The sequence below is a fragment of the Coturnix japonica genome, chromosome 5 (genome assembly GCF_001577835.2).
Source record: "Coturnix japonica isolate 7356 chromosome 5, Coturnix japonica 2.1, whole genome shotgun sequence".
In the NCBI taxonomy this organism is placed as follows: domain Eukaryota; kingdom Metazoa; phylum Chordata; class Aves; order Galliformes; family Phasianidae; genus Coturnix; species Coturnix japonica.
In genome coordinates this window covers 45,256,212-45,280,960 of record NC_029520.1, presented here as the reverse complement: position 1 = coordinate 45,280,960, position 24,749 = coordinate 45,256,212, and the positions used below count along the sequence as shown (strand labels likewise).

At 43.0% G+C, this 24,749-nt stretch overlaps 1 protein-coding gene across 1 annotated transcript in view; it reads right to left on the bottom strand.

Moving 5' to 3' along the window:
* Positions 1–5,908: 5,908 nt before the first annotated feature.
* The window catches only part of RCOR1 (REST corepressor 1), a 76,992-nt gene continuing 58,151 nt past the window's right edge, over positions 5,909–24,749 (bottom strand). The window contains exons 6-12 of the mRNA XM_015865601.1: positions 22,927–23,045; positions 19,625–19,703; positions 15,425–15,619; positions 14,332–14,409; positions 13,556–13,613; positions 12,802–13,031; positions 5,909–10,361 (exon numbers count right to left, since the gene is read on the bottom strand). Of these exons, the coding sequence (XP_015721087.1) occupies positions 10,320–10,361; positions 12,802–13,031; positions 13,556–13,613; positions 14,332–14,409; positions 15,425–15,619; positions 19,625–19,703; positions 22,927–23,045 (801 nt within the window). The 3' untranslated portion in view covers positions 5,909–10,319. The remainder of the gene's footprint in view (positions 10,362–12,801; positions 13,032–13,555; positions 13,614–14,331; positions 14,410–15,424; positions 15,620–19,624; positions 19,704–22,926; positions 23,046–24,749) is intronic.

Genomic DNA, 24,749 nt, shown 5'->3' with positions numbered 1-24,749 from the left:
CAAATTCATCCCACTTGATCATTTATCGCCAGAGGCGTGGGTCCTTCACGCTTTCCAGCACAGATCGTGCCTCCTCCTCAAATTATACTCATCTACATTTCTCTTCAGAGAAAACCCCAAAATAAATCACTTGTGATTTGTAACTTATTCAAGCATTTCCCAACCCATTGGGCTATGCGTTGCTTGGATTGTCATCCGACAAGATTAATAGCTTTAGGAGCCACTGGGAACACCTTCCCCATCTCCTTCTCCTCAGAGCTGTGTAGACTCTGGTGAGGCACAGGCTGGAAGTGCCACCTGGCAGCCCTGCATTGAACACAAGCTGTCAGGGAACAGGTTGTGCAGGAAGACATTCGAACTCAAAGTTTCACAGCAGTACAGAAGTGACACATCTGTCACTCAGCTCTGCTAAGGATTAATTGCCTTTGTCACCTCATTTCCGGGACTTCCTTTGTCAAGAACTCCTGTCTACTCCTTTCTAACCTTACAGCAGCCTGGGCTGAAGCTCCCACCTGTGCACCCTCTGTGACCAGCAGCCGTGTCCCACAGAAGTCCTTCAGCTCTGCAATATACACCATTTGACTCTTTCCCATGTGTCAAGAACCTGTACAATTTTCTTCCGACAACTCCCCATTCCTGCCATCGCCCTTCTGAAACCACAGCTTCCCAACTGGACAAGGGATGGGTGTTTTACTAATAGATTTCGGTATCATCAGTTGGCTGGGGAAATCTGGACTAGCATCAAGAGGAGCACATGAAGCAGTTTCTTTGTGCTGGAGGAAGCAGAGAGGAAATGTAAGGACACATACATGCCTCTTCTTCCTGTAGGGTCTACAGCTTCTCCCCAAGCTTCTGCTGTAGGTAATATTTAAGAGAGCAGCACACACTGCCCGGCTCCCAACTGCAAATACGTGGCTTCCAAAGACTTCTGCAAACATTAATCAAGAGCTTAAGGACACTCAATTTTCACATGCTAATTTACTTAAATGACATGTTATTTTGTCTTCACAACTGAGACACCTAAACAGCTGAACAGAAATCACAAACTGAATCTCATAGGAATAATTAATAGATGAAAAAGAAAACAAAACAAGCTAGAGCCACCCAGGCAAGCAGCCCTTGGGGTCTACCAACAAAACAACTCATTTAGAATCAAAATGGTCACACACTGAAGACGTTTGGACAGCCTTCTCCAGAGCTCCAGCTGTTCTAAGGAAACAACTCGCCATAAAATTTGTCATGAAAGACAAATCTTGAGGTGTGTAACCAGACCCAGAGTGGCAAACAGAGCCACCAGCTGCTATTTGGGAACAGTCACAGAGATGGGACCAAGGCAGAGGCCCTTGGTCCAAGTCTATTTACAGCCAAGTCTGCCATAAACATCAAGAAGCGAGGCAACACCAAGGGCAAGACCCTCTGAGCATCAGGAAACATAATCTCTCAGCAGCAAGCCCATGCTGACATCTCCCTCCAGAAGTCTTTTGGCGGATAACAACTATTTATTAGGAAATGCTTTCTTCCTTACATATATATCTTCCTTACGTATATCATTGCTCCTCTACAACTGTGCAACATTAACTAAGTTGGCACTGCACAGGTTGGCAATCCAAGCTGTACCTGGGCATTGTTTGAGGCCTTCCTCAGTGGAAGGACACACCTAACGCAGACACCCAGAGCAGACTGCACTGCTTCCACGCTGACATTGCTGCTCTCCGCTCTGAGCTCACAGGTGAGTTCATGTCAGCTTAATTCTAGCAGAAATAAGCAGGAATTATAGTTTGCTCCTCCTCCATGAGCACATTAATGATTCTCAGCAGTGCTGCGAGTCCCCCCAAGCGCACAGCCTTTACCAGGTTCTGAATTTCTAAACAAGGGCTTATTCTCCTGAGTGTTTACGGGCATTAAGTAAACATTACAGTTTTTAGTAAAGTGCAAAGACATTTAAAACCATCTCAATTACTTGGCTTTCATTTATGCAGCACTGTGACCTCCCCATCCCAGGAGGCTGGAGGAACAAGGCTGAGTTACTAAACAAAAAAAACCCCACAGATGTATCTTAGCAAGAAAAAAAGAAATGAAGCAATGACTCCACCACAATCTCATAGAATCATTAAGATTGGAAAGAGAACTAAGATCATCGAGTTCAACCATCAGTCTATGCCTGTGACTGCTATGATGCAGGAAATGACCACCTCCAGAGGGCAAGGAGCTGACTGCATGAATTCCCTCCTCAAAGACCTCCCAAAAGGTTCACCAACCAACAGGCACAAGAAGAGGCACCAGACGCCCTCGTCACTTGACAAAGCATCGCTGGAATTTCACTGCTTCATCCCTTTGCTGGCAGGGCACAGTTTCCTTGTCAGGTTTCTGCTTGACCCAGACACTAACAAGATGCTGGCAGGTAATCATTTAAAACTGCATTTGCTCTCTAAAGATGTGAAGTTGTTCACTTTCCCCAGTCCGAGTCTTACTGCAGATAAGGGCAAAGCTGCTAAAGAGGCTCTAATTAGGTTCTGTACTATTTAGTGTAAGCACAGGCAACCCAGTGCGGGAAGACTTGCAAATTAAAAGCACTAAACAAAAAATATCTGAGGAAACACAGCAGAAACTAAAGAGCAATTAATTAATTTGTATATATCAAGTTTTCTCCTCCTATTTCAGGAAATTTTCTAAGCACTGGGAGCCAGACGGGCAGAAGAGGACAGTGACTCTCACATTACTGCAATAAACTAACGACACAAGGCAGCTCACGGTTATTTATTAGACTTCCTTTTCATTGGTGCTGGATTGAACCACAAACCTGGAGCTGTGGGCAGAGCCCAGCGCTCAGCTGCTAATGATGCACAAAAATAAGACAGAAGTTCCTCCTGGAGGAAGAGAAGTCATCCATCCATGCCTTGGGCCAGAGGCAGCGCCGGTAACAAGTCGCTTGACTAGTTTATCTTCCTTATGCCAGTATCACAAGTCTCTCAAACTATTTTTCTGCTGCTAAGTCCCAGCGTGGTCCCAGGTCACTCACTGGAAGTCAAACTGAGCACAGCTGTGATGGAGCACAGCCTGGGGATAGTTCACATCCAAGTGTGGCACTGCTGAACCTCGCCTGATTAATTGCAAAAGCAGGATCTCTACACAAATCGTTTTAAAGGAGAATTTGATTAAGCTTAAAAGGTGTCTTCTAGGAATATTTGTGCCAGCAAGACCTGATCACACAGGGAGAAGATACAACAAAGGGAAATTAGCTCGAAGGAGAATATCCAATTAACTGCTTTTCTTTCTCAGCTACATTAATAACAGAGTGATAAAAGAACATTCTGAAACCCAAACAAATTTCATGGCACGGTATACTCATCAGAGGCACAAAGTTACTTCGGCGTCAGAAAAGCTGTTCCTACAGTTGTATTAGAAAGGCCAAAGATAATGGAAGATTGATACAAATAACATTCTATCCTTAGTGAGTTTGGGCAGTCCTGATTGGAGGTGTTTCTTCAGGAGAAGCAGGACAGATGGGCCAATAGAATATAAAGTGGATTCAGTGAGGCTATTCTCCCATAACACAGGTATATTTCCAGAGCAGATGAAGCAAGTCACAGGAGTGCCAGCCCTGTTAAGATCTGGGACCCTTCTGAGGACACCCTTGTCTAGAAACTGTACGAGTTCACAGTGCTGGCCCACACTTCCCACCCTGTCTTGTGGCAGGAAGCAGACTTAATCCTCCTCCATGAGGAATAGCACAAGACAGGAGGACAATCATAGAACACTAAGGCTGGAAATGCCCCCCGCGATCACTTAGTCCAACACATCCACTGGATGGACTGGATGATTCTATGTAGGTCTTTTCCAACCCTGGTGATTCTATGATTCTATGATCCACCCACCACCAATACTCCCTGCTAACCATGCCCCTCAGTGCCACATCTCCCCAGTTCTTGACTGTGGGATGCTGACTCTCCCACCTCCCTGTGCAGCCTGTGCCAATGCCTCACCACTTGGGGCCAAGGCGGGACCCCCTCTAAAGGAGAGCAGGACAAGAAATTCAGTTATCAGTGTTGGAGATAGGCAAGCCTATGAGACATGCTAGGCTGTAGTTTGAGGAAACTCAACACTTTGTAAATACTGAAAACAAAATGAACAAATTCATCCAAACCAACCCTTCCTCCAGTGAATTATCTCATCTTACGTGAAGGCAAACCAAAAAAAACCCTCCAGCAAGAGGCACAACACAATGTGCTGCCATGCACAGGTCTATCACATCACCATCCCCACCTGGGAGCACAGCCATGCCCAGCACCCACAGCTGAGGCAGAACCCCAGGTGGGAAATGAGCACTTTCAGAATGTAATACATGAGATCAGCTTTCAACATATAATTTAAGATTAAATTAATTACTACCTAGAAAAGCTTATTTCTCTCTAAGGGATCCCAGACAACTAGCTCGGCAGCAAGAACCACGCCTGCTAATGAGAGATGGACTAGTCTGGAACAAGCCTTTCTCTGCCAAACCCAGCGTGCCCACTCTTCTATTTTATTAATCCACCTCGGCCTCCTTTCAATCAGGAGAATTCTAAACCTTGCATGCACAAGGTAATAAAGAAGACTGCAGCTGCCTGGATCTCCTATTCATCTCTTCCTTTCGGATATCAGCTCACTTTTGTCAGACATGCTGTATCATCTTCCGCTGTAAAGGCATATTCAAGTCCTGCTAAGCCATACAGCTCCATGTGCTAGGTCTGACAAGGTATTTCTCCCAAAGCATGCAGATGGACATTTCTTACAAGTTCATTTTACTTCCATTAACTCACACGCTGTCTTCCAAACTACCTTAGAGAAAACTACAGCAAAACGCCCATCCGAAATGAGAGCAGATCATCATCTCTCCCTCAAGTCAGCTCTGGTTGAACCCTAGCATCAGCTAGATAACAAATTTTGTCAGCTTTCTTCTCACTCCTGTTTCCCGATCTTCCCAATGCTGAGCAATGCTGTAAGTCGCTGCTCTTTGCTGCCACTTTCTATAAGCTGGGTGCCCAAACTTCCATGCAAACTTTCCCTGTTTCAGTAAAGGGAAACTTCCAGGTGATTTCTCCATTCTCGGTAAAGTTGTGACCTTCTGCACATTACTACCCTCAAGACTTTCCCTTCTTGATGACTGCAACAAGTTCCCTTCGTATTTTTGTAGTAATTCCCTCCCCAGTCCTGCAGCAAAAGCAAACAATTCTCCTACAAATGTCAGCAGCCCTTTTTGCTTGGGTTTTAGAAACACACACCTTGTTTGCCATTTACTTAAGGCAACATCAGAAAGGACATTTCTTACTGGTTCACAGACGGTGCAGCAGCCAAGCCAGAGCACGGTCTGGAAAGGAACAAGACAGTAGGTTTGATGCTCAGTTTTCTCTCTAAGAGGACACTGACTCACAGCCTCTTTGTTGCATGAAGTCCACACTTGTTTGGAAGCACATGCTTGGGGAACACAAGTTTGCTTTACCTTCTGCTTCAGGCAGTTCCCCAAGTAAGCGTCTGGGCACAGTAAGCTCCGGGTTTCTCATCACTGATTGCTCCTCTTGGCTTTGCTTGGGGCTGGTGAAAGCGTGTTTGTTTTGAAGGTTAAGGGCTGCAGGATCCACGTCAAAGAACCTCACTGAAGCAGCAGTTACCTCCTTATAGGGCTGGGACAGCGCTCTCCACCAGCAGGAGTCTTACAGAGACACTCTTCAGTAGAACACTCAACTCTTAAACCTGCCTGTGCTTTCCATACATAAAGACGTGACTAATTGCTGACCTCATACATTACTGCCATTGGAAACCCACAGGTAAGGATGGGGCGAGCCCCCAGGCGATCCCCACAGCCAAACACTGAGAGGCGGGTGATGGGTTTCAGAACGGCGTCTTACATCAATCACATTTTTACTACGTGTTTTATTACATCAATGGCTTGAAAAAATTTTTATTTGATGTCAGCAAACATTGGAAATCATAGAAAAATGGATCATGTAGAATTTCACAAAGGAATTTACCCCACTATAATTCCTCGTACAGTAAAATAATTCAAAACCAAATGTTACTTTTCAGTGGCTAAGCAATTTTATAATGCTATGAACATTCATCACAGTAAGTGTGCTGAATAATAGAAAACAGGCAAAAAAGACATTTAAAATATTACTTACAACAGCATTATTACAACATACTTTCTTTAAAATCCCGACGAGTATTTTATCACTTCAAAAGCTATACAGCATTTCCATTATATTTGCAAACTTAACCTTATACATCTTTTAAAATCTTGAAAAAACTTCTTTTAAGCAATCTATAAGCAGTTAACAAAATTGATAAAATCTACATAATGGAATACTATACACTCCAGTATAAATTTTATTTTAGGAGAATATGAATGTAAACACTCATTATTATACAACATGCATAGACTATACTGACCTTCCATCTTCTGAACTGTAACTTTCACTGCAATTGTGCTTTACTATCAACAGGAAAAGCTGCATTAATCCAGGGAGTGGCAGAAAGTATTTGCTTTAGGGGCATTGCACAAGATCGCTAGATTTTGACTTGCTGAAGACAAGCTGGAGCTAACAACGTTTTTTTCTTCCTTTTTTTTTTCGTTTTTTTTTTTTTTTTTCTATTTTTCCTTTTTTTTCCCCCCTTTTTTTCAGATAGGTATCGGGCCATCCGTCGTCAAACAGGGTATGCACAGTTCTGTACAGGCTGGAGAACAGGAGCACAATTAGAGATATCTCTTAGGGCTCCTTTTGCGCTTCGCTGACTTGGGGATGGATGTTTGCAAACCCAGTGTTCGAGTTACTGTAATGCACTGCTTGGCTCATATTTGGTGTGCAAGAATACCGACAGCATTTCAGCCATTTAGAGAATACAAACTGAAATTTAAAGTGACAGTGAGCATATTTTATTACGTAACGTTTCAGATGACTCTGTACAGGAAAGAAAAATGTTTGTCAGGACATTGCTTTGAGAGAATAAGAGTTTCACTCTTAGAGTAACTACTAAAAAAGTGTTCTAGTGAATATTTATGGGGACATCCTGGTTGCAAATTCATAAAAATATATTAGGATTCCATTATCCCCCACCGGCATTAAGTGTATCACGACAACCACTGTGGTTGCACTACCAGCTATGGCTACTATGGTCTTAAGCATCTGATTGTACATTGTTGCTATACTGTTAAGCACAACTGAGGCGTGTGGTTTGTTGTTTTTTTTTTTCCCTTGGTTGTAAGATTATATTACAAAATATTGATCACCGTTTCAAACCAGTTAAACACACATATTCAAGTAACAAGGTTGTTTAATGGATAAGCAGAGAAAAGAAGTTACCTAGCACTTTACACCACTACGTAGAAATTAAATAGAACAAATGAAATTTGTTTATGCATATGCAATACACTTTTATATCTTTAAGATTTCTAAAACTAAAACTTAAACTATCGTTTTCTTTAACCATACCATATTTTGCACAATAACTTATACTTAGGAGAAATTATTTCCCATTTTCCACAAAATATATATAATTATGACATTCACATTGATAGTTTAAGAAACAAAATTTAAGTGAATATTCTATCTTACGCGTTTATCTTTGTGGACCCTTCTAATCAGAATGCAACCAGTTGATGTAGCTAATGCTTGATCCATTTAAAATAAGGAAAAGAGGGTCTTCACCTAAACAAGACCAAACCATTTGAACTTTCAAAAGCTAAAATGATTTTATCGCGTTTAAAAACATAGTTAAAGAGAATGTAAAAAAAAACCAAAACAACCTAAGCGTTTAAAATACAGTGCTATTATATTGTACGTCTCAACTACAATAAGATAGCTGTCAACTGAAAAAGTAATTGAACAACTTTTTTCTTCCTAATATCATGAATTATACACATTTCCCCCTACCCCTTGGGGATGAAGCCAAAACACAACTTTTCTGATCATAAGATGGACAGATTTGAGGGCAAAAACCAAGAAGTCCTCACAGGTAGCTCAGTGGCCAGCAGGAGCCCGGACTGAAGAGCTCCACCAGCCAGGATGTGAGATTGCACAGTCCCCTCACACTGGCACAGATCTCTCTGCACACTGATGCCAGCAGGAAGTTTAGCATTATGGTACTTCTAACGAGCAGCACTGCTTTGCACAACTGTCAGCTCAATTCACAGTGCTGTTTGCCCACCTTTAGTCCTACCTCTCGCTGGCTAAAGACTCGTCTCCTACCCAGCAGCAGTGGGACCAAAGGGACACACACAGGTCCACCTTCAGAGCTGCCACTCCACAGAGACAGCTCTAAGGATACTGCCACGGACTTGGGACACATAAGAGATAAGTTTCCAACAGAGAGGACGGGGAGAGGTTCCCTTCCAGTCCCTCATCAACTCTAAGGATCTCTCTGGAGCTACCAGAACAAATACACTCAGAAATAGCTGCACAAGTGGCTAAACAGGCCAACTTTGGAATAAACACTGCAGCACAGCCTAAGAAATGCCCACCTGCTCCTTTACCAGTGTGTCACTGCTCAGTATTTGATGATTAATCACTTTCCCCACATGAGGAAGAGATGACCGCAGAGGTATTCGAGGCCACCTCCCTGCCTTTCCTTGGGTTGTGACCACAGAGAGGTGTAACTGCAGCTCTCTGGCAGTCACTGACCTAGCTGCTTTACATACAAAGATCTGAGCCAGCACAGCACAGCACAGCGACTCAAGCATCAGCATCAAGTTAGGGGCTAGACACAGAGCACCACACTTCAGCTGCATGGCAGGGCAAGAGGAGCTCACTCCAGGTTGCATTAGGAAGCTGGTGCTGCACAATGCTGTGTGCTGTCCTGACCCTAATCTTCTATAGAGGAAGAGAGGCAAAGGTCCATTTCTCCACCTGCAAAGACACCTGTTGGTTTCTTCCAACATCATTAAATTAACCATTTTTTAAATGCTTTGTGACTAGTGTTATTTTGCAGCTTTCCACCAGGCGAGAAGTAATACTGCTCCTCCTAGCTCCTCTAAATACTGTCTGCTCAGCAGCCAGCAACTGCCTCGCTCAAGGTGCAAAGTCCTAATGCAGGACTTCCAAGAACAGCTCCAGCTCAAGCCAGCTAGACAGATCACAGCACAGATCTGCCGCACAGAGGGCTGGGGGTCTGAAAGCTGTGTGCACCAAGTATTTGGAAAAGCACCTCTTAGATTTTAAATTGCATATTTTGGTTCAGAACATGAAAGCGACGTGTGCTTCAGAGGGGTTAAAATGGCCAATGAAATTAACCCGACTCTTCACCAAGAAACTTCCAAGAGACCAAAGGGTGAATTTTGTTCTCCAACCCTTGCCCAGACTTCCAGTGAGAGAAGTAGTTCGATGTCTTTGGCAAACAGCGCCCTGAAGAGGGATGAGACACTGGGACTGGAAGTGACCTGTGATAGCCAAATGTAAAAAGGCACATATTCCAAAAAGGAGAGGCACCAGAGAAAGTTGTTTTGACTTAATCCCGCAGAGGATCAGGAAAAAGAAAGTTGTGTAGCACTCATTTAACAAGTTGCAATGCAAATGCTGAATGCCAGGGGTTAAAAAGCATATCAAACAGTTTCAGGTTACGTATTCCCTTTTGCACTAAATAAAAGCCATTAAAATATACAGGAATAAAATGCTCATTTAGGGAGCTTTCTATGAAGCAAGAACACACAAATACAGTGGAAAGAATTGCACAAACCAGCAGTGTAATGAATTACTTCCACAACCTTGGACTGACCAAACCTTCGAGATAACATTTCCTATCACTTTGCATTATTCAAGATCGCTTGTTAACATGCCCCGTCATTTCAGAACAAACTTGACACCACTGGCATGTGCACAGGCCTCTCCTTTATAGAAAGCTCGCTAATAATAGTGTCATCGTAAGAATACACAGGAAGCAGAGACCACAAGGCCATGCAGCAATATGTACTTATACCCTATGGACCAAGTATTATAAGAACTCCTAACACGTAGAGTTACTGTGGGGCTGCTAAGGAGCTCCTTTTGTTTTGCAGGTTGGTCGAAATTACAGACAGGTGTTACTGGTTCTAGAAATCCCCATGCTCAAGCAGGACGTCGATGCGATGGAGAGCTGAGCTATCTGGGTGCATTTGAAAGAAAGTGGAGGCAGTATGAAGGAATGAGGGGAGATTAAGGCAGATGTAGCACAGGACTGGAAGCGTTTGCCTTTTTTTGGTAATAGCTGCTTGTCCACAGATATGATGCAGATGGCTGTCTGAGGTTTGCTAATACCTGATATCCTGGATAACACAGTAGTCAACACAAATTGTTCTAGGCTACAGCACCTTCTCACGAAGCAGATGCATATCTGACATCAAGAACAGAAGTAGCCTGGAAGGAAGGAGGAAGGGGAAAAAAAAAAAGATGTTTAGTTCACAAATGAATACACACAGGCTTTTTCTTTTATCTTCAAACTTTACCCCAAATACTGAAAGCAACGAGACGGCCAAACCTGGCACATGGGGAAAATCACAGCAGCTTCCCCTGTTCTCTACCACACCAGGATTAAGACCAGACCTGAGAGTGTCTCACCTCCCCACATCAAAGTGGGGGGAGAAGGAAAAAACAAAAGAGGAACTTGCAATGAAAACACACCAAAGGGGAAAGCCCAGAAAAGTCAGAGGGCTGACGAAGCTTTTGTTAAGCTGGGGCCAGGCAGACAACACACGCCAGAGGAGACAGTACCGGAGGCGCTGCAGCCTTAGGCCAGCAACATCATCTCCTGCCCACCCAAGCAGCTTGTGAAAGAAGAGCTCTTGAGAGCAGGCCAGGAATGCCCCTCCTAACCCAAAGAGATCATTTACGTGATAATCCAAGTCACACTCCTCATGCCCAGAACCACTCTGGCAGGCACCACTGAGCCAGCTCCTTGCAGCACTGTGCTTTACTTCTCAAGGCAGGAGCTCTACCCTGAGAGGCAAAATTTATGTCTGATGTGAGCTCAGTGGGCATTACAACTTCACCATGGGACACCCGTGTGCCCCTTACTCTGGCGCTGCTACAAAAGGCTGAGGGTTCAGTAATTAAAATCCTCTCTACATTGCCAGCACTTCCCTCCTCCCAGCAACAACACAGCAGTTCCTACCATCCAGAAGAGGATTCATTGAGAACCACAAGCCACATCACATGGTGCTGGTTTATAGCACACACGGTATGTCACGGCTGGCAGCTCCTGCCACCCTGCGTCAGCCTATCCCTTCCTGTACTGCAGGCACAGCGAGCTGTTTCACTCTCACAGTATCTTCCTTTTATCTGGGCTTTGCAACTATTCCCACCAGACTGTTGTTTTGCTCCTCTTTCTACCACTCAGCACGTGCTCAAATCCAGCCCGGGTGCTTTCCATCATTAGCGTGAGCACTAACTCCTGTCCCACAGCTCTAACCCCAGACCTTGCAGTCATGCCTCCTGTCTCCTTCCTCCTCCTAAGCCAACTTGTTTGGAATTCACCTCACTCCAGGATCCAAACACTTAGCTGCAGCAACAAACACCAGTTCCTGCCGTTAACAGACATTTGCTTTCTACCTCAAATGAGACACTCTTCCTGGATTTTAACTTTGAAGAGCAAGAGTGCATTTGAAGACAGCAAATCCAAGGGCTCAGAAGTTCAGCACTGACGAGATACAGCTCTACCGGTCACAGGAAAAGGCAATGACATTGGCTGTTTCAAAGTTGGCTATGGATTAGTTACACCAGCCTCTCTGCTCCTCTTTCAATTCTGGAGAAACGAGGCAATTTCATTCACCTCCAAGGAATGCAAGTATTTCTGAGTTTGGTTCTGTTCACACCTTTGGACCCAGACCCCAAATATAAGCATCTTTGGAGAGCACACTACTAGGATTTGTGAAGCAATGAAGTTCTGATCTCCGAGCGTCTGAACAACAAGCAAGCTACAAGTGAACCAACCACAATCAACTTAGGAAAAAAATATCCAGTAGATGGAGAAATCTTACAATTATTTTTATTCAGCCCATGCCAGACCTAAATTTGCCTTGTACTGTTGACTGCATTTGAGAAGATGCAGCTTTTACACCAAGCTGTCTTGTAAAACAAGCCCCAGAGAAGCCCCTGATCATATATTTCTTATTTTTTTAACATACAAACCCCTAAGTGTGGGTTTCTTTTGCAATAACATGTCAGTATTACATTGTCATAGCCAACTCTGGGATTTAAATACTCGATCTCTTAGTTAACTTTAAGCACATGCTGTCTTTTGAGAAACAGAACCTCAGTGAGGAGAGCAGAAAGGCTGTTTCTAGAATGCCTTCACAGAAACTGCTGTAAATTCAAGGAAGTCCTGCTGCCAGGTAATTCCAGAACAAACAGAATCACACACTTCATTGTTCATAGACTTCTTCCCTTCCCTCAAGTGAAACCATTCCACGATCAAAGTGAAAGACAGCTTTGCCTCTGAAATCTATGATAATCTTACAGAGCCAAACCTAGAACAACTGCTTGGAGAACTGTGTGCAGGGAAAACGTCCAAGTCATATAAATACCTATCGGGTTTCAGCAGCAAGAATCATTAAAACGTCTGTGTACCGATGAGATACCATCAGAGGGCTGCAGACTAAGTGCTCTCTTTCCACCTTCACATACATCCAGCACTCCCAAAATCAATGTTGGGATCTGTGTATCTGAATCAAAATATGCTCAGCTGCACTTTATTTTAGAATTAAAAACTGACTCATTGAAGATACACACACACACACCCCTCTATATGTATATGAGCTGAGCTCAGATTGGAAGCTTTGTCACTTTCAATGGAATTTACCTCATCTTCCTCTTCAGACATTTTAGTGGAATTATCGGGGGATTTTACAGGCTTCTGGCTATTGGTTCCATTTGTCTCCTCTTTGCCGTGTTCTGCCTCCCACTCCTGTAGAACTTCATCTATGTTGAAACGACGTCGGTAATTTACAAAAAAGTTTTTCACTTGCACCACAGATTTGTTACCGATCACATCAGAGATTGCCTGAAAGTCTCGTCCATATTTCCTGATTGCTAAAAGCAACAAGAAGAAAAACAAAAGTAAAGTGTTATTTCCACAAAGACCACAAATCAGGCTCGAGTCACAGCAAAAGGATCCAAAGCTGAACTTCTGCCTGGTTTTCAAGTCCTTCTCTGATTAAACCAGCAGGAAACAGTCTCAGTTGTGCATGAGGCACAATTAAGACTAGCCCCACAGAAGAAAAAGAGCTGCAGCAGGCAGAGCAAAATCTAGAAGACCTGTGTAAATCTGCATGTATTGCTTGAGAAGTCACACATGCAAAGAGCAAAGCTGTGACCCCAGCAGGGTTTCCCTTTCAGAAAGCTGGGACAAGCAGAAATCATATGAAGCGCTCGTATTTACCAATGCATACAGTTGGGGGAGGGGCTGACAACAGGTTCCTTGTTTGTTAATGCATAAAAAACCAGAACAACAACAACAACAAAATCCTTCGTTAGCTGCTGCACTGAAACAGCTGTGAAATGCAAGAGATTTTATTATAACCTCCTGATGTACAAATACACTTGTAGTGCCATACCTTGCACAGCAAGAAGCTGCTCATCTGTGGTCCAACGTGCATTAAATTTCTGAACAACCTAGATGGCAAAAAATAAATAAAAATCAGATAGCTTACATTAACATAACCGGCAATTTCCACTTGTAACCAAGCTCATAAAAACCTCACAAAAACACAGCAATTAATTCACTGTTAGTCAAACTATCACTCATTTTAGTAGCAGCATTGTTTTCAACAAAGAACAGCGTGTGGCATCTATTCAGTTAACTGTGACACACACGGCACCTGTAAGTCACCGGATGATATAAAAAGATAGGGAACAGTCTCAGCAGATAACCAAGAGCCACAAACTCTTCAGAAGCACCTACTTGTCTTTATCACAGGCACCCTCTGTAATCTTGGTCAAATTATTTCCATCATGAGGTGCCAGAGTTGGAAGAAAAACAGCAAAAGCACTGAGTGCCAAGAGAAAGGACAGGCTGTTAATGTACCTCCTTGTTTCTCAGCATGTAGAGAAAAGCAACCACATCTCACAGGTGCATGGGGATACAACACTGAAAAAAAAATCTGGGATACTAGTACTTCTGCTACAAACCGCTTGCACACATAAAGCATTGCTCTTTCTTCCCTCTCATTCCCACTTCCATTACACAACAACAGTGAACACGGTAAAGGTCTTGATTCACTCTGATAACAAGGCACCGGTCCTAGCTTACTGACCAGATGAGCAGCCCTGATACGGTGATACAGATTAGCTTTTATCTCCACAAGAAACAAGGGTCAGAAAATGATCCTACCTCCGGAAGTCTGTACTGCTCTATCCCACCTTCAAGTTTTTCTTTGAGAGCGCTGTTAGTCTGTTTGATATTTTGAATCTGTAAAGAAAGTTTCATCCCTTTAACAAGGATAAAAACCTTTGGCAGGCCAGCTTCCAGCAGCCTCAGGGGGAACCACACCACCTCAGCATCCTGCTTCTCACCACCTATCTTTTCTGATTAAAAAAACTATTTGGAATAAAGGAATGTAAGTGCAACTACAATATTAGGAGACCCTGTTTATTTTATTCTATCCTACCTGCAACTCATTTGGAGCAATAACTGCTCCAACCTTCAGGTCTATATGGAGCCCAGTATAAGATGAAAGCCCTGTTCACGGCAAGTAATGAATCAAAAACTGCTAGAGAGCTCTGCTTCTCCCAGAGCGCCAAGAAGGCTTCAGGCCAAAATACCAATTCTATTAAGTTTAATAAAGAGCTTGAGCCAGATCTCTACTTCAAAAACACTGAAAATGTTCTCATCCAGGAAACAGACTCATGTAGTAAACCTGTCTATACTAATAGATATTTGAAAAAAACATTTGTTCGTAACATTTGTCCGTAACCATTTAAAAGACAGATCCATCAGATTAACAAAAGGTGTGTAGGAAAATATGTATGATGCCTGTCTAGGAAAGAAGAAGAAGGAGAAAAAAAAACCAAAACACTACAATGGTCTGTTCCAAAAGTACCATGGGAAAAGATAAAGGAAATTGACTTCTGCAGATTGAAATCAAACTTGTGAGATCAATGATATCTGATGGAAATTCATAGTTAAAAGGAAGGAACTTTGAACTGTAAGAAACACCGAGAGCCAAAAGAAGTTCCTTCAGGTCAGTGCTATGGATTTTCCTTTGCTTCACTTTTGATACAAAGTAGGCATCTCATAGAACAAAAGCATAAGAGAGGAAAGCACATGGCTGCGTTAATTTAAAGCATAAGGCCAGCAGCTTGTCAATTAAGCCACATAATGATGTGCATAGTCATCATCTAGCTACAAATTACCGGGGATTGTGCAGATGTGACAGGCACTACCATCAAAACTAGCAGTTATTCCTCAACTACATCACCCGTACCTGTCGCTTGATTGAGACTAATTCCATGTCCAGTTGTCTGAGTACAGTGGTAGCAGCTGTAGCATTGGCAGAAACGGCCTCCACGTCTTCTTGAGAAAGAAACATTCCTTTGGGAGGTTTCCTCTTCGCTCTGTTCTTGGCCTGTGTACTGTGCTTCTCCTTCTTCACCTGAGGAACTGTTTCAGCGGGAGGCACCTAGGAAAGATTATACAAAACACACGCAATGTCTGAAGTGACCAAAGAAATATTCACACAAGCTGTGGATGCTCCTTACAAAAACTCTAGAGATCACTCTTGTGATCACACAAAAAACACAAGTCTAGACACCAGTCACTTTTCCAACAAGGATTTATGCCGTCAGATTAGCAAGATTCTTCAGGTGCTCATTTACAGTCATCCTCAGTTTGCAGAATGTACAAAGTAGCTTGAAATTGGGAAGATTTTGTTTTGTTTTAAGTAGCACGTCATACATACACTGTCTTATACACACCATCTTCTAGCCAGCTTTCAACATTCACAGGAGAAGCTGGGTGCTTTCTCAGCACATTCCCGTTTTGGGAATTTTCAGTCATTTAAATATTCTGGATACTTGCAAAGACTCCAAAACCTCTCTCTCTGCTTTTGACATCAGGTCTCAATTCATTAGTTTAACTGAACAGCAGAAGAAAACAAAGTGGAAGGTGGAGACAGGAGAAGAACACAGCTAGCAAAGTTTATAAAGATTTACCTTTTCTGTATGTCAGACAGGAAAAGGATACAGCAAACTAATTTAAAAGCAACGGATGAAGGAGTGGGGTGACTACAAAGCAGTTCTTAGATCATTAAGCAGTTTCTTGGAAGCTTGGAAGTTTTCCTGCCTAGCACCGGTATATAATGTTCAATTAAAGTAATGTCGTTTGCCCACAAACAAAATTTCAACCTCTTTTGGAAAAGGGAATACTTCACACACCACTAATTTGTATGCACTCTGGCTAAAGCAAAGCATTGGCCACACGCTGCTAACAGGCATGCTAGGTAAGATGCAATAGTAAAGATCCTTCAAAGAGCATATGTGATTCCCTAATACTAAACATCTCTTCCAGAAGTTCCTCTCAATAAGCAACACACACCCAAGATTTATTATCCAGTGGCTGGAACATTGCCCAGAACACAGAACAGAAGACGGGCAGGAAGAGAGAAAGAAGGGTGGAGAGGCCACACATCTGAAATCCTCCACTCGATCACTGCCAGTTTTAAAACACTGGCCTCAGTTAGCACTATTGTTCCCCTCCTAATTTACAGCTACATGCAGTTTCTACCCAATCCACGGCATTTGCTCATTAGCAAGCACTAAAACCCACACGAGGTTGCACAAAGCCCCCTGTAAGCACTTGGCTCTGCCTCCCAGAGCCTGGAGAAGCCCAGAGCAGCTGCAGCAAACAATATCCTGCACACTCTGCACAGGCTCAGCAGACATATTGGAGCAGTAATGTGGACAATTGTCTGTTCTTCTTTCTTGCCTCTTCTAGCATGAAGAACTGTGAGAGATGATGCCTAAGGCAAGCCCAGAAGCAAGAAGTAACTATTGTTGTTGTGGGAGATAGACCAGATTTCTTTTTTACAGTGGAGAGTAGTGAGCAGGAGAAACCAGGCTGGCTTAACTACAAACAAATGAGGTAAGCTCTGCACTCTGCTTCAGAAGCACTTTGATAACCGAGCCAGGTAAATTATTCAACGTGGTTAGATGTTTCAGATTTATTCATATTTCATCTGCATACAGAATTTCACAGGATCATGCAATAATGTCTCCAACAAGTTCAAGCCACAAGGTGATCAACAGGCAATGCTGGCACTGCAAGTATCTCAGAAGCTTCAACTTGAAGTAAAAATGAAAGCAAGTTTCAGACAATTGTTTTACACTGTGAAGAAAAAATGAAATGAAAAAATGAAGCTCGTCCCTGTTGTAGATGAAAAGCCAGAACACTGGCAGAATCATGGAATCACCACAGTTGGAAAAGACCTCCAAGACCAAGCTCAATCCATGTAAAACCTTGGGAAGAAATGGGAGGAATTTCTAGGAACAACTGCCTCAGGAAGAGATGTTAAGAAAGTAGCCCTGACATCTATATTATGGAGTCACTATCTGAGGGAACCTGAGCAGCTGTAGTAATACTGAAAGTACTAAGAAAAGGGAAGATTCCCCCTCCAATGATCCCCAAAAGAGGAAACACAGATGAGAGATTTCAGATACTCTGAGAAGTCCCACTATTTCTTGACAACTCATACAGTAAGTGACACATCTTAGAGCTGAAAAACTGTCTTCATGGGGCTGAGACAGGGAGGGTCTTTACGGTAACAGTCTGGGGCTGCTGATGCGTGGCTGACCAAGTCATTAAATGCAGCTACCAGGAACAGCCCCTCTTCCCAAATACCTGCTCTCTCGAGGCATTTTTAATCAGCTCCAGACTGAAGTACTGCAAAACTGCATTAACTCCAATCAGTCAAAGCTGGTTGTCAGCTTTGTTCTGGCTAGCAGAACAACCAGCCACTGTCCAGAACAGACCCCAGAAGGCCACCTGCCCCCGCAGCAAGTGTGACCGCACACAGTTGGTGAGTTCAAATGACCTTTGAGTCAGGTTAGAGCACGCTGTGGTCTGGGGCAGTACCAAAGGGGGGCATTCAACTCCCATACAAGACTTTTTGCAAATGTCTTGATGGCAGCTATTTGCCATCTGCTCTGCTTTGGCCTTAAAGCAGAGGCAGAAAGCTGGAGAAGAGCTACTGTTCCCCCTTCTGCAGCAAGTTCACAGCAAGCCAGCGTGTCAGAGAAGGAAGCAGCAACAAAAGGGATTGAAAGGTCTGTAACAGATGCAATCTTTCAGAAAACAAAGTGTAAAATACTAACTAGAAATGCTTTTATTTAAAAAAAAGGGGCTGGGGGGAATGAGATGATATTAATAATATTTCACAAGGCATTCTGGACAGCCACACTATGCCACTGATACTAGCCAAGGAAGGATCCTTCAAGCCTGGGTGTTGTCAAGGCTTTCAACAGCTCAGCTTCTTGTAGGAATCAATGAGTGGCTTCACAGCAACCCTGCTCCTAGGTAATGCACTCCACAAGGGTAGAGAACAGACCAGAATGATATGATTTTTTTCAGTTATTTCCCTTCAGAATAATTTGTTAGAAGAATTAATCTCATTGACAGTGACTGACCAAAAGCACTGCTCTGGGTCCATGCTCTTGCCTGTTGTGCAATCACAGTTTTAAATCATTTTAGTGATCTCTCCCTATAAATAGCTTCTATTAAAGATTATTTTAAAAAATAAATCAGATGACAAAGACTATCATCACTGAGAGAAAGCAGGCTGCAAGAACCCAGTGGATGGAGTCACTTCAAGGAGAAGGCCTTAGGGTAAACGCCTTCCTATAGCACTCACTCATACATACATACAACCCATACTGCTGCTAAATTGCAAGGTTCTTTTGTTTGGTGCCAAATCACCCACAAGTTACATGCCTGAAAATAAAGGACACGCTTTCTAGATGAGCATCACAAAGTTAGGTTTTCAGAAGCATATGTGTACCCACGTGTCTTCATCCAGAACTGTATGCCAACTTAAAGTACCTTAAGTGAGGTTCAAGTAGTATGTTTTAAGTATAATATTCTGCACATAATGACAAGGCCTCTCTGCCAGACAAAAACTGTCCATACAAAAGCATCTCCTTTATCATTCACAAATATAGCTGCAATCCAGGCATCACTGAAACCCTCAGGATTTCACTAGATCAAGAATTTGCCTTAGAGTTTATATCATAGATAAATACACTCCTGTTAGTCTATCTAGAACAGTTTAAAAGATTTCTTTCCCTTCCACCAAGCTACCCACAGAGGGACAGAAGTGCTCCTATTCTATCCCAGCAAACAGTTAGGTTGCCTTCAACCACCACTGAGGGTGGTTCAAGCTAACACAGCCAAATCTGTCGACTCCAAACATCCATGAAACACACTAGCACGTGCTAGTAAAGTCTTCAGATTTTCCTTTTTCATCCTCATTTATCTATACTTGTCTTGATCTAAGAACAATTGTGAAGACAATTCTTTTCTTGTATGACAACCATACAAAGCACAAATAAAGAAAATTAGATACTGTCAGCTTCTACATCAAGCAGTTGGTAAGTAAACACTTTCATCTGTATGGTAGTAAGAAAAGTTATACCTCCTTTTTGCTCTCCTTGTTTTGTTCAACTTCAATATCAATAGGGTTATTTCCATTTGTTTCCTCCATTTCATCCTCACTGAAAGACAAGAGTAAATAGTACTGCATTACTTTGTGAGGCTCTGTTTCTTGCAAATAACACACTAAAAAAAAAAATAATACATGGATTAAATAGTAAATTCAGCAGCTTTCCTTATGTCTTTTCACCAGGGTGGGTGGGCTCTTTGGGGGTCTGCAATGTTGGTTTGTGTTTTTTTTCCCCCTCCATTTATTTGTTTCTTAAGACAAGTAATTCTTAGTTGTAAATATAGTGGAGACTGTTTTTTAGAGAAGGCTTGAGTGGTGTACTTAGGCAAAATAAGTCCACTTGGATAGGGATTGGATACATTAAATAGCTAACAAGTTACCTTTTAAAGAATATTAGACATTGAGAATTCTAACTTTAGGCAAACCCAGACAGAAACAAAGATTTAGAATAGCAGCAAGTAGTTCTAACACAGATTTCATACAACTGTAAGATTTAGCCAGAAAGATAAACAAAGGATGAACTCCCTCAAGAAAAAGCATTAAAATGTGGTGTGGTTTCTTTCTTAAGTCACAATCTCCAATTTCATTCTTCCTTGGAAAAGAAAAAGAAGGATCAGTTACAGAATAATAAAAAGCACAAGATTGGGGCCGTATTGAAAGTGACCTTGGCACACCTGGACAGTTTGGCTTCATTGGAATTTTAATCAGACATTAAATCGAATGTATTTTCACCGTTTAGAGTTTTTTGTACTGTACACAACTAAAGTTAATTGCACCATTTGGGATGATGCCCAGAAACTGAAGAAATAAGCTGATCTAATCAAAGCGTTTTTTAAATTACTATATTAAAAAAGAAAGTCTATTTTGTCATGTCAAACTTCACAGCCTGGAGGAGGAACTTCAGCTGGAAGAGGTATGTCACAGCAGCACCGCACTGGGCAGGAGAACCCAAGTGGAGCTGTGCTGGAGTAGCAGAGGACAACAGGCCGGTGTGTGCCATAGGTAAGGCAGGTGCTAAGGAGTATTCACAAGTGGACTCACAGCTGCCTCCTTGCAGCTGTACAGATGTCACCTAAGGAATTTGCTGCTGGGTCACTTGGCATCCACCACCACAAGGACTGTCACTTTACAAGCCACTCCTGCAAACCCCCTGTTGATCCACAGGATATTTCTTTTGTACAGTCACAATTCCAAGGAATAAAATTCTCAAGGACATCTCAGATTTGCATATACGAGACCCCTGACACACAACCAGCAAGAGCTCCTGAAAAACCTGGTCCCAAATGCGCAGGGAGCTGTTCTCATGACAACCTGAAGAACAGGGGAATTTCCCTTTCTTCTGCTTAGCCACAGAAGAGAAAGCACAGTACCTGAGCACGACACCTCAGGCTGCCTCTTCCCTTAACCTCGTCCCCAGCAGAGCTGCCTTGTGTTCTCACCTGAGCTCAGCTGTCAACCTTTCTGCAGAAGCCAAACCCCACAGGCTTCATTGCGCTGGCAGTTTGCTCTCAAATTCCAGCAAGTTCTCCAGACATGAGCTAGATCAAAACCCACTCGCTCATTGTTGCCGTTTTAGACAATGATCATTATTAATTGAAGGACATGTTTGAGATTTAGCCAACACCCAATGGCTCAGTACTACATTTGATGTAGTATTGTGAACTCGCCCAGCTTTGCTCTTACACTCCACGTGGTTACGCTGACAAACACTTGGATTTGTAGGGGCTTGACTATTTGACACAACGGAGGGGAAGAAGGGAAGCCTAACATCAAGCTGTAGATGTAAAGCAAATTTATGCATTTCCAACCCAGCTAGTATAGGAAATAAGTCTAAACACCACACAGTACTAGAGAAACACACGTTCCTTATAACTGATATTTCTCCTCCTTACAAATTCGTAGGAAATAAACAAGCAGGATGGGAAGAAGAAAATCAAGACAACCATTGCAGTGAAGAACACAGTGAGGAAGAGAAAGCCAATGAGAAAAAAGAATGAGCTGCCCGGTAGTTTCCTCCCCAGTTTTGCCTGTTAAACAAGCACTGTTGATCTAGTGGAAAGATGGGAGAGGTTGAGTGACTCAGTGTAGTACGTCTCAACCCTGGAAATGTCTCTCTTCCCCCCTCCCAAACAGGGCTCCGTCATCCAGCCCTGGAGCCAGCACACAGCTGGAGCAGCAACTGCTTGGAGAAAGGCTTTGACAGAACTTTACCCAACTAAGGAGTCTTCCAAAGCCAGACACACTTCAAGATAGGGCGAGTTTGGTTTGCAAAGACGTGAGCAGCATTTTAGCACAGGTTGAGAAGGCACTTACATTAAGCAGACTTACTGCTGTTCAAAGGGATGATTTTTCCCTCCCAAACATCTGAGACGACCGTATTTCTAAGGCCACAGAGCTCCAGAATGAAGCAAAGTCACCAAGTGGCAGTAACTTTGCAGTTATCTCCAGCAATACACATAAGACCACTGGCTGAGCCACCTCTGTAACCAGCACACAGGGGTACCAGGGAAAGTGAACTTGCAGAGAAAGCTGTACCTGCAGAAGCTGCAAGCTCACTAGCTAGCAAGCTTCTGACTACCACCACCCTCAGATCTCAATATAACCAGCACTGCCACCCCTGCCAGAGGGCTTATCCTAAGCTTCCCTGAGACCACTTCTCAGTGACTCAAACAAAAAATGGCCTGACTTTGTTTGTCTCATGGAATGCAGCTTAGCCTGAAAATCTCACACACAGGTTTCCACGTGAAAGGCAGAGGGAAGGGGGTGTGGGTGCACACACTGGCACAGAGGTGCTGCACTGCAACCTATGCCCCACTGAGTGTGTGTTGCATTATACTGAGTATGACATAGAGGAAATAAAGGCAGGTCGCTAGTTCTTTTATTACTTATATTGTGCTACTCATTTTCTGGCCCTGCTGACACCACTGTCAAACAGCTTGTAAGCAACAGTTTTAATTTCATTTTCTCCACCCCCTTGCAGTATCAGGAAAAAACCAAACACCTGGCAGGCAGGGATGGTGACCATTGCACTAGAGGGCAACCAGGAATTGCGCAGTGCTGGTGAAGGGAGCACACCTAATTGCTGACACATTCTTTTTGGCTTTAAGCAAAGCAAAACACACATAGCAGGGAGGAGGGGTCGGGAAAAAGGCATGGTACCAGGAAACATGAGGGAAAATCCTACAGCTAGTTTCTTACCAGATAACAGTAACATGTGAGATAGTCTAAAGAAATCAGTGTGTGTCAATACACAGCCCTCCTGCTTGCAAACCTACCTTTCCTCACGTTCCCTTTTTTGTTTACGAGCATGACGGTCCATCACGCTAGTTTTAGTCCTTGTCTTCTTCCAGGAGTAGTAAAATTTCACCAGGCTGGCTATTGATTTGTCAGGAAGCTGTAAATTAAACATGTATCCTTTTATACGCTTATATGTAGAGTATCGCCAGGAGTACACATACAATTGGTCTGTTTTCATCAAGGAACATCTGATCTCTCCACTATGAATTCTCCCAGAGTTTCCAGAAAGGCAGTTCTGCAGCCTTGCTAAATGAACACCATTTTAGGCTCAAGCCTGACTATTTGTGACATTAGAATCTCTAAAGCACATCTCATCAAGCCTCCAACCGACCAGGCCAGGTAGCTGTTTCTCTTCAGATCAAGAGAAGACAGAAAAAGCAAATCCAAAACAGGATCTTGAGGGGGAGTAAACAGTTTTAAAAGCTGACACAGGCATGTGGAAGCAAATGTAGGAATTGTTGAATTGCAGGCTATATCCCATACAAATCTTTGTTATTGGGTTAAAAAGCCCCGCTAACATCATTCATGTAATGAAGCATATTCAAAGGTCTCAACAAAAGATGTTTTCAGAAGGTGAAACATTATTGTATGGTTAATTAAGGATATAGGAAAACCACAAGTCAGATATTTTTTTTGTCCTCTTCCACCAACGTCATTGCCCCGTGGTTATGAATAAGTAGTCTGCCTCAGAAAAGACTAAACCTACATTAAGAATAACTCTGTTTGGCAGGTATTCAGCATTCACATTCTTACACAGGATTTCTACAAGGTAAAAGTCCAGCCTTTTGCTGAATAAAACATGTTTGAGGTGAGCCTGTGATTCAGCTCAGAGGGCTAGATGAGTGGGAAGAAAACAAAGCTGAGCAAAACTGAGCAGCAGCCAAATTACTAAGATACGAGAGCTTAAATCTTCACTTGAAATAAGCTGGTTCTCAGACTGCACATTGACTTTAAGTCCTAATGGATCACAACAAACTACCACCCTGGCCCACAACAACACGCAGGCATAAATCCATCTGTTCAGGCCAAAACACACACTGTGCCTGCACAGTGAGCTATCTGGATGTCGGGCTGCCAATAGGCACGTAGCAGGCTGGTACATTGGAACGAAAGAGTTCCACAGAACAAACTCAGGGACAAGGCTGTTTGTCACAAACATCAGCTTGGCTATAAGCACACGCTGAGTGTGCCAAAACATCAGAATCAGCTCTGATAAATAACGTAACTCATCTTCCATTCTTTGGCTTCAGCGACTCTCTTGTCGGTTCCAAGCCGCACTGGTGCTAATGGGCCAACAGATATAAACTAACAACTAACACACTCCAGAGCCATTGATTCCTGTCCCCTGCTAAACACAAAGCTTTGTGCCATTTAATTCCTTTTATGCAGGATGGTTTTTCTGGGAGCAACAGTAAAAGAAAATATATCATTACCTAGGGAACAGTGTACGAGCTTGGCATCCCTGTATTGGAATGCACTTCACCCAGGGACAGCATCATGTTTCTGCACATAAACTGAGTTGTAATTTTTTTGCTCTGGTGTTAAACTAAGCAACAGGTCATATTCCTTCCACCCCCATAGGACATTTCCCCCCCTACACTTTTCCCCCCCTGAGCAGTAAATTAAGAACAGAGGAACAAAGAAGAAAATTGCTTCAACCTTCAGGAGTCCACAGCTCTCCAGACTATCTGCATCAGCTACCCAGAGCAGGCACAAGCCTTGAACCAATGCAGCTGGGTGCTACAGGACTCTGAGAACAGTGAGGGGACATTCAAGGACATGAGGAAAACAAGCCTCTTCC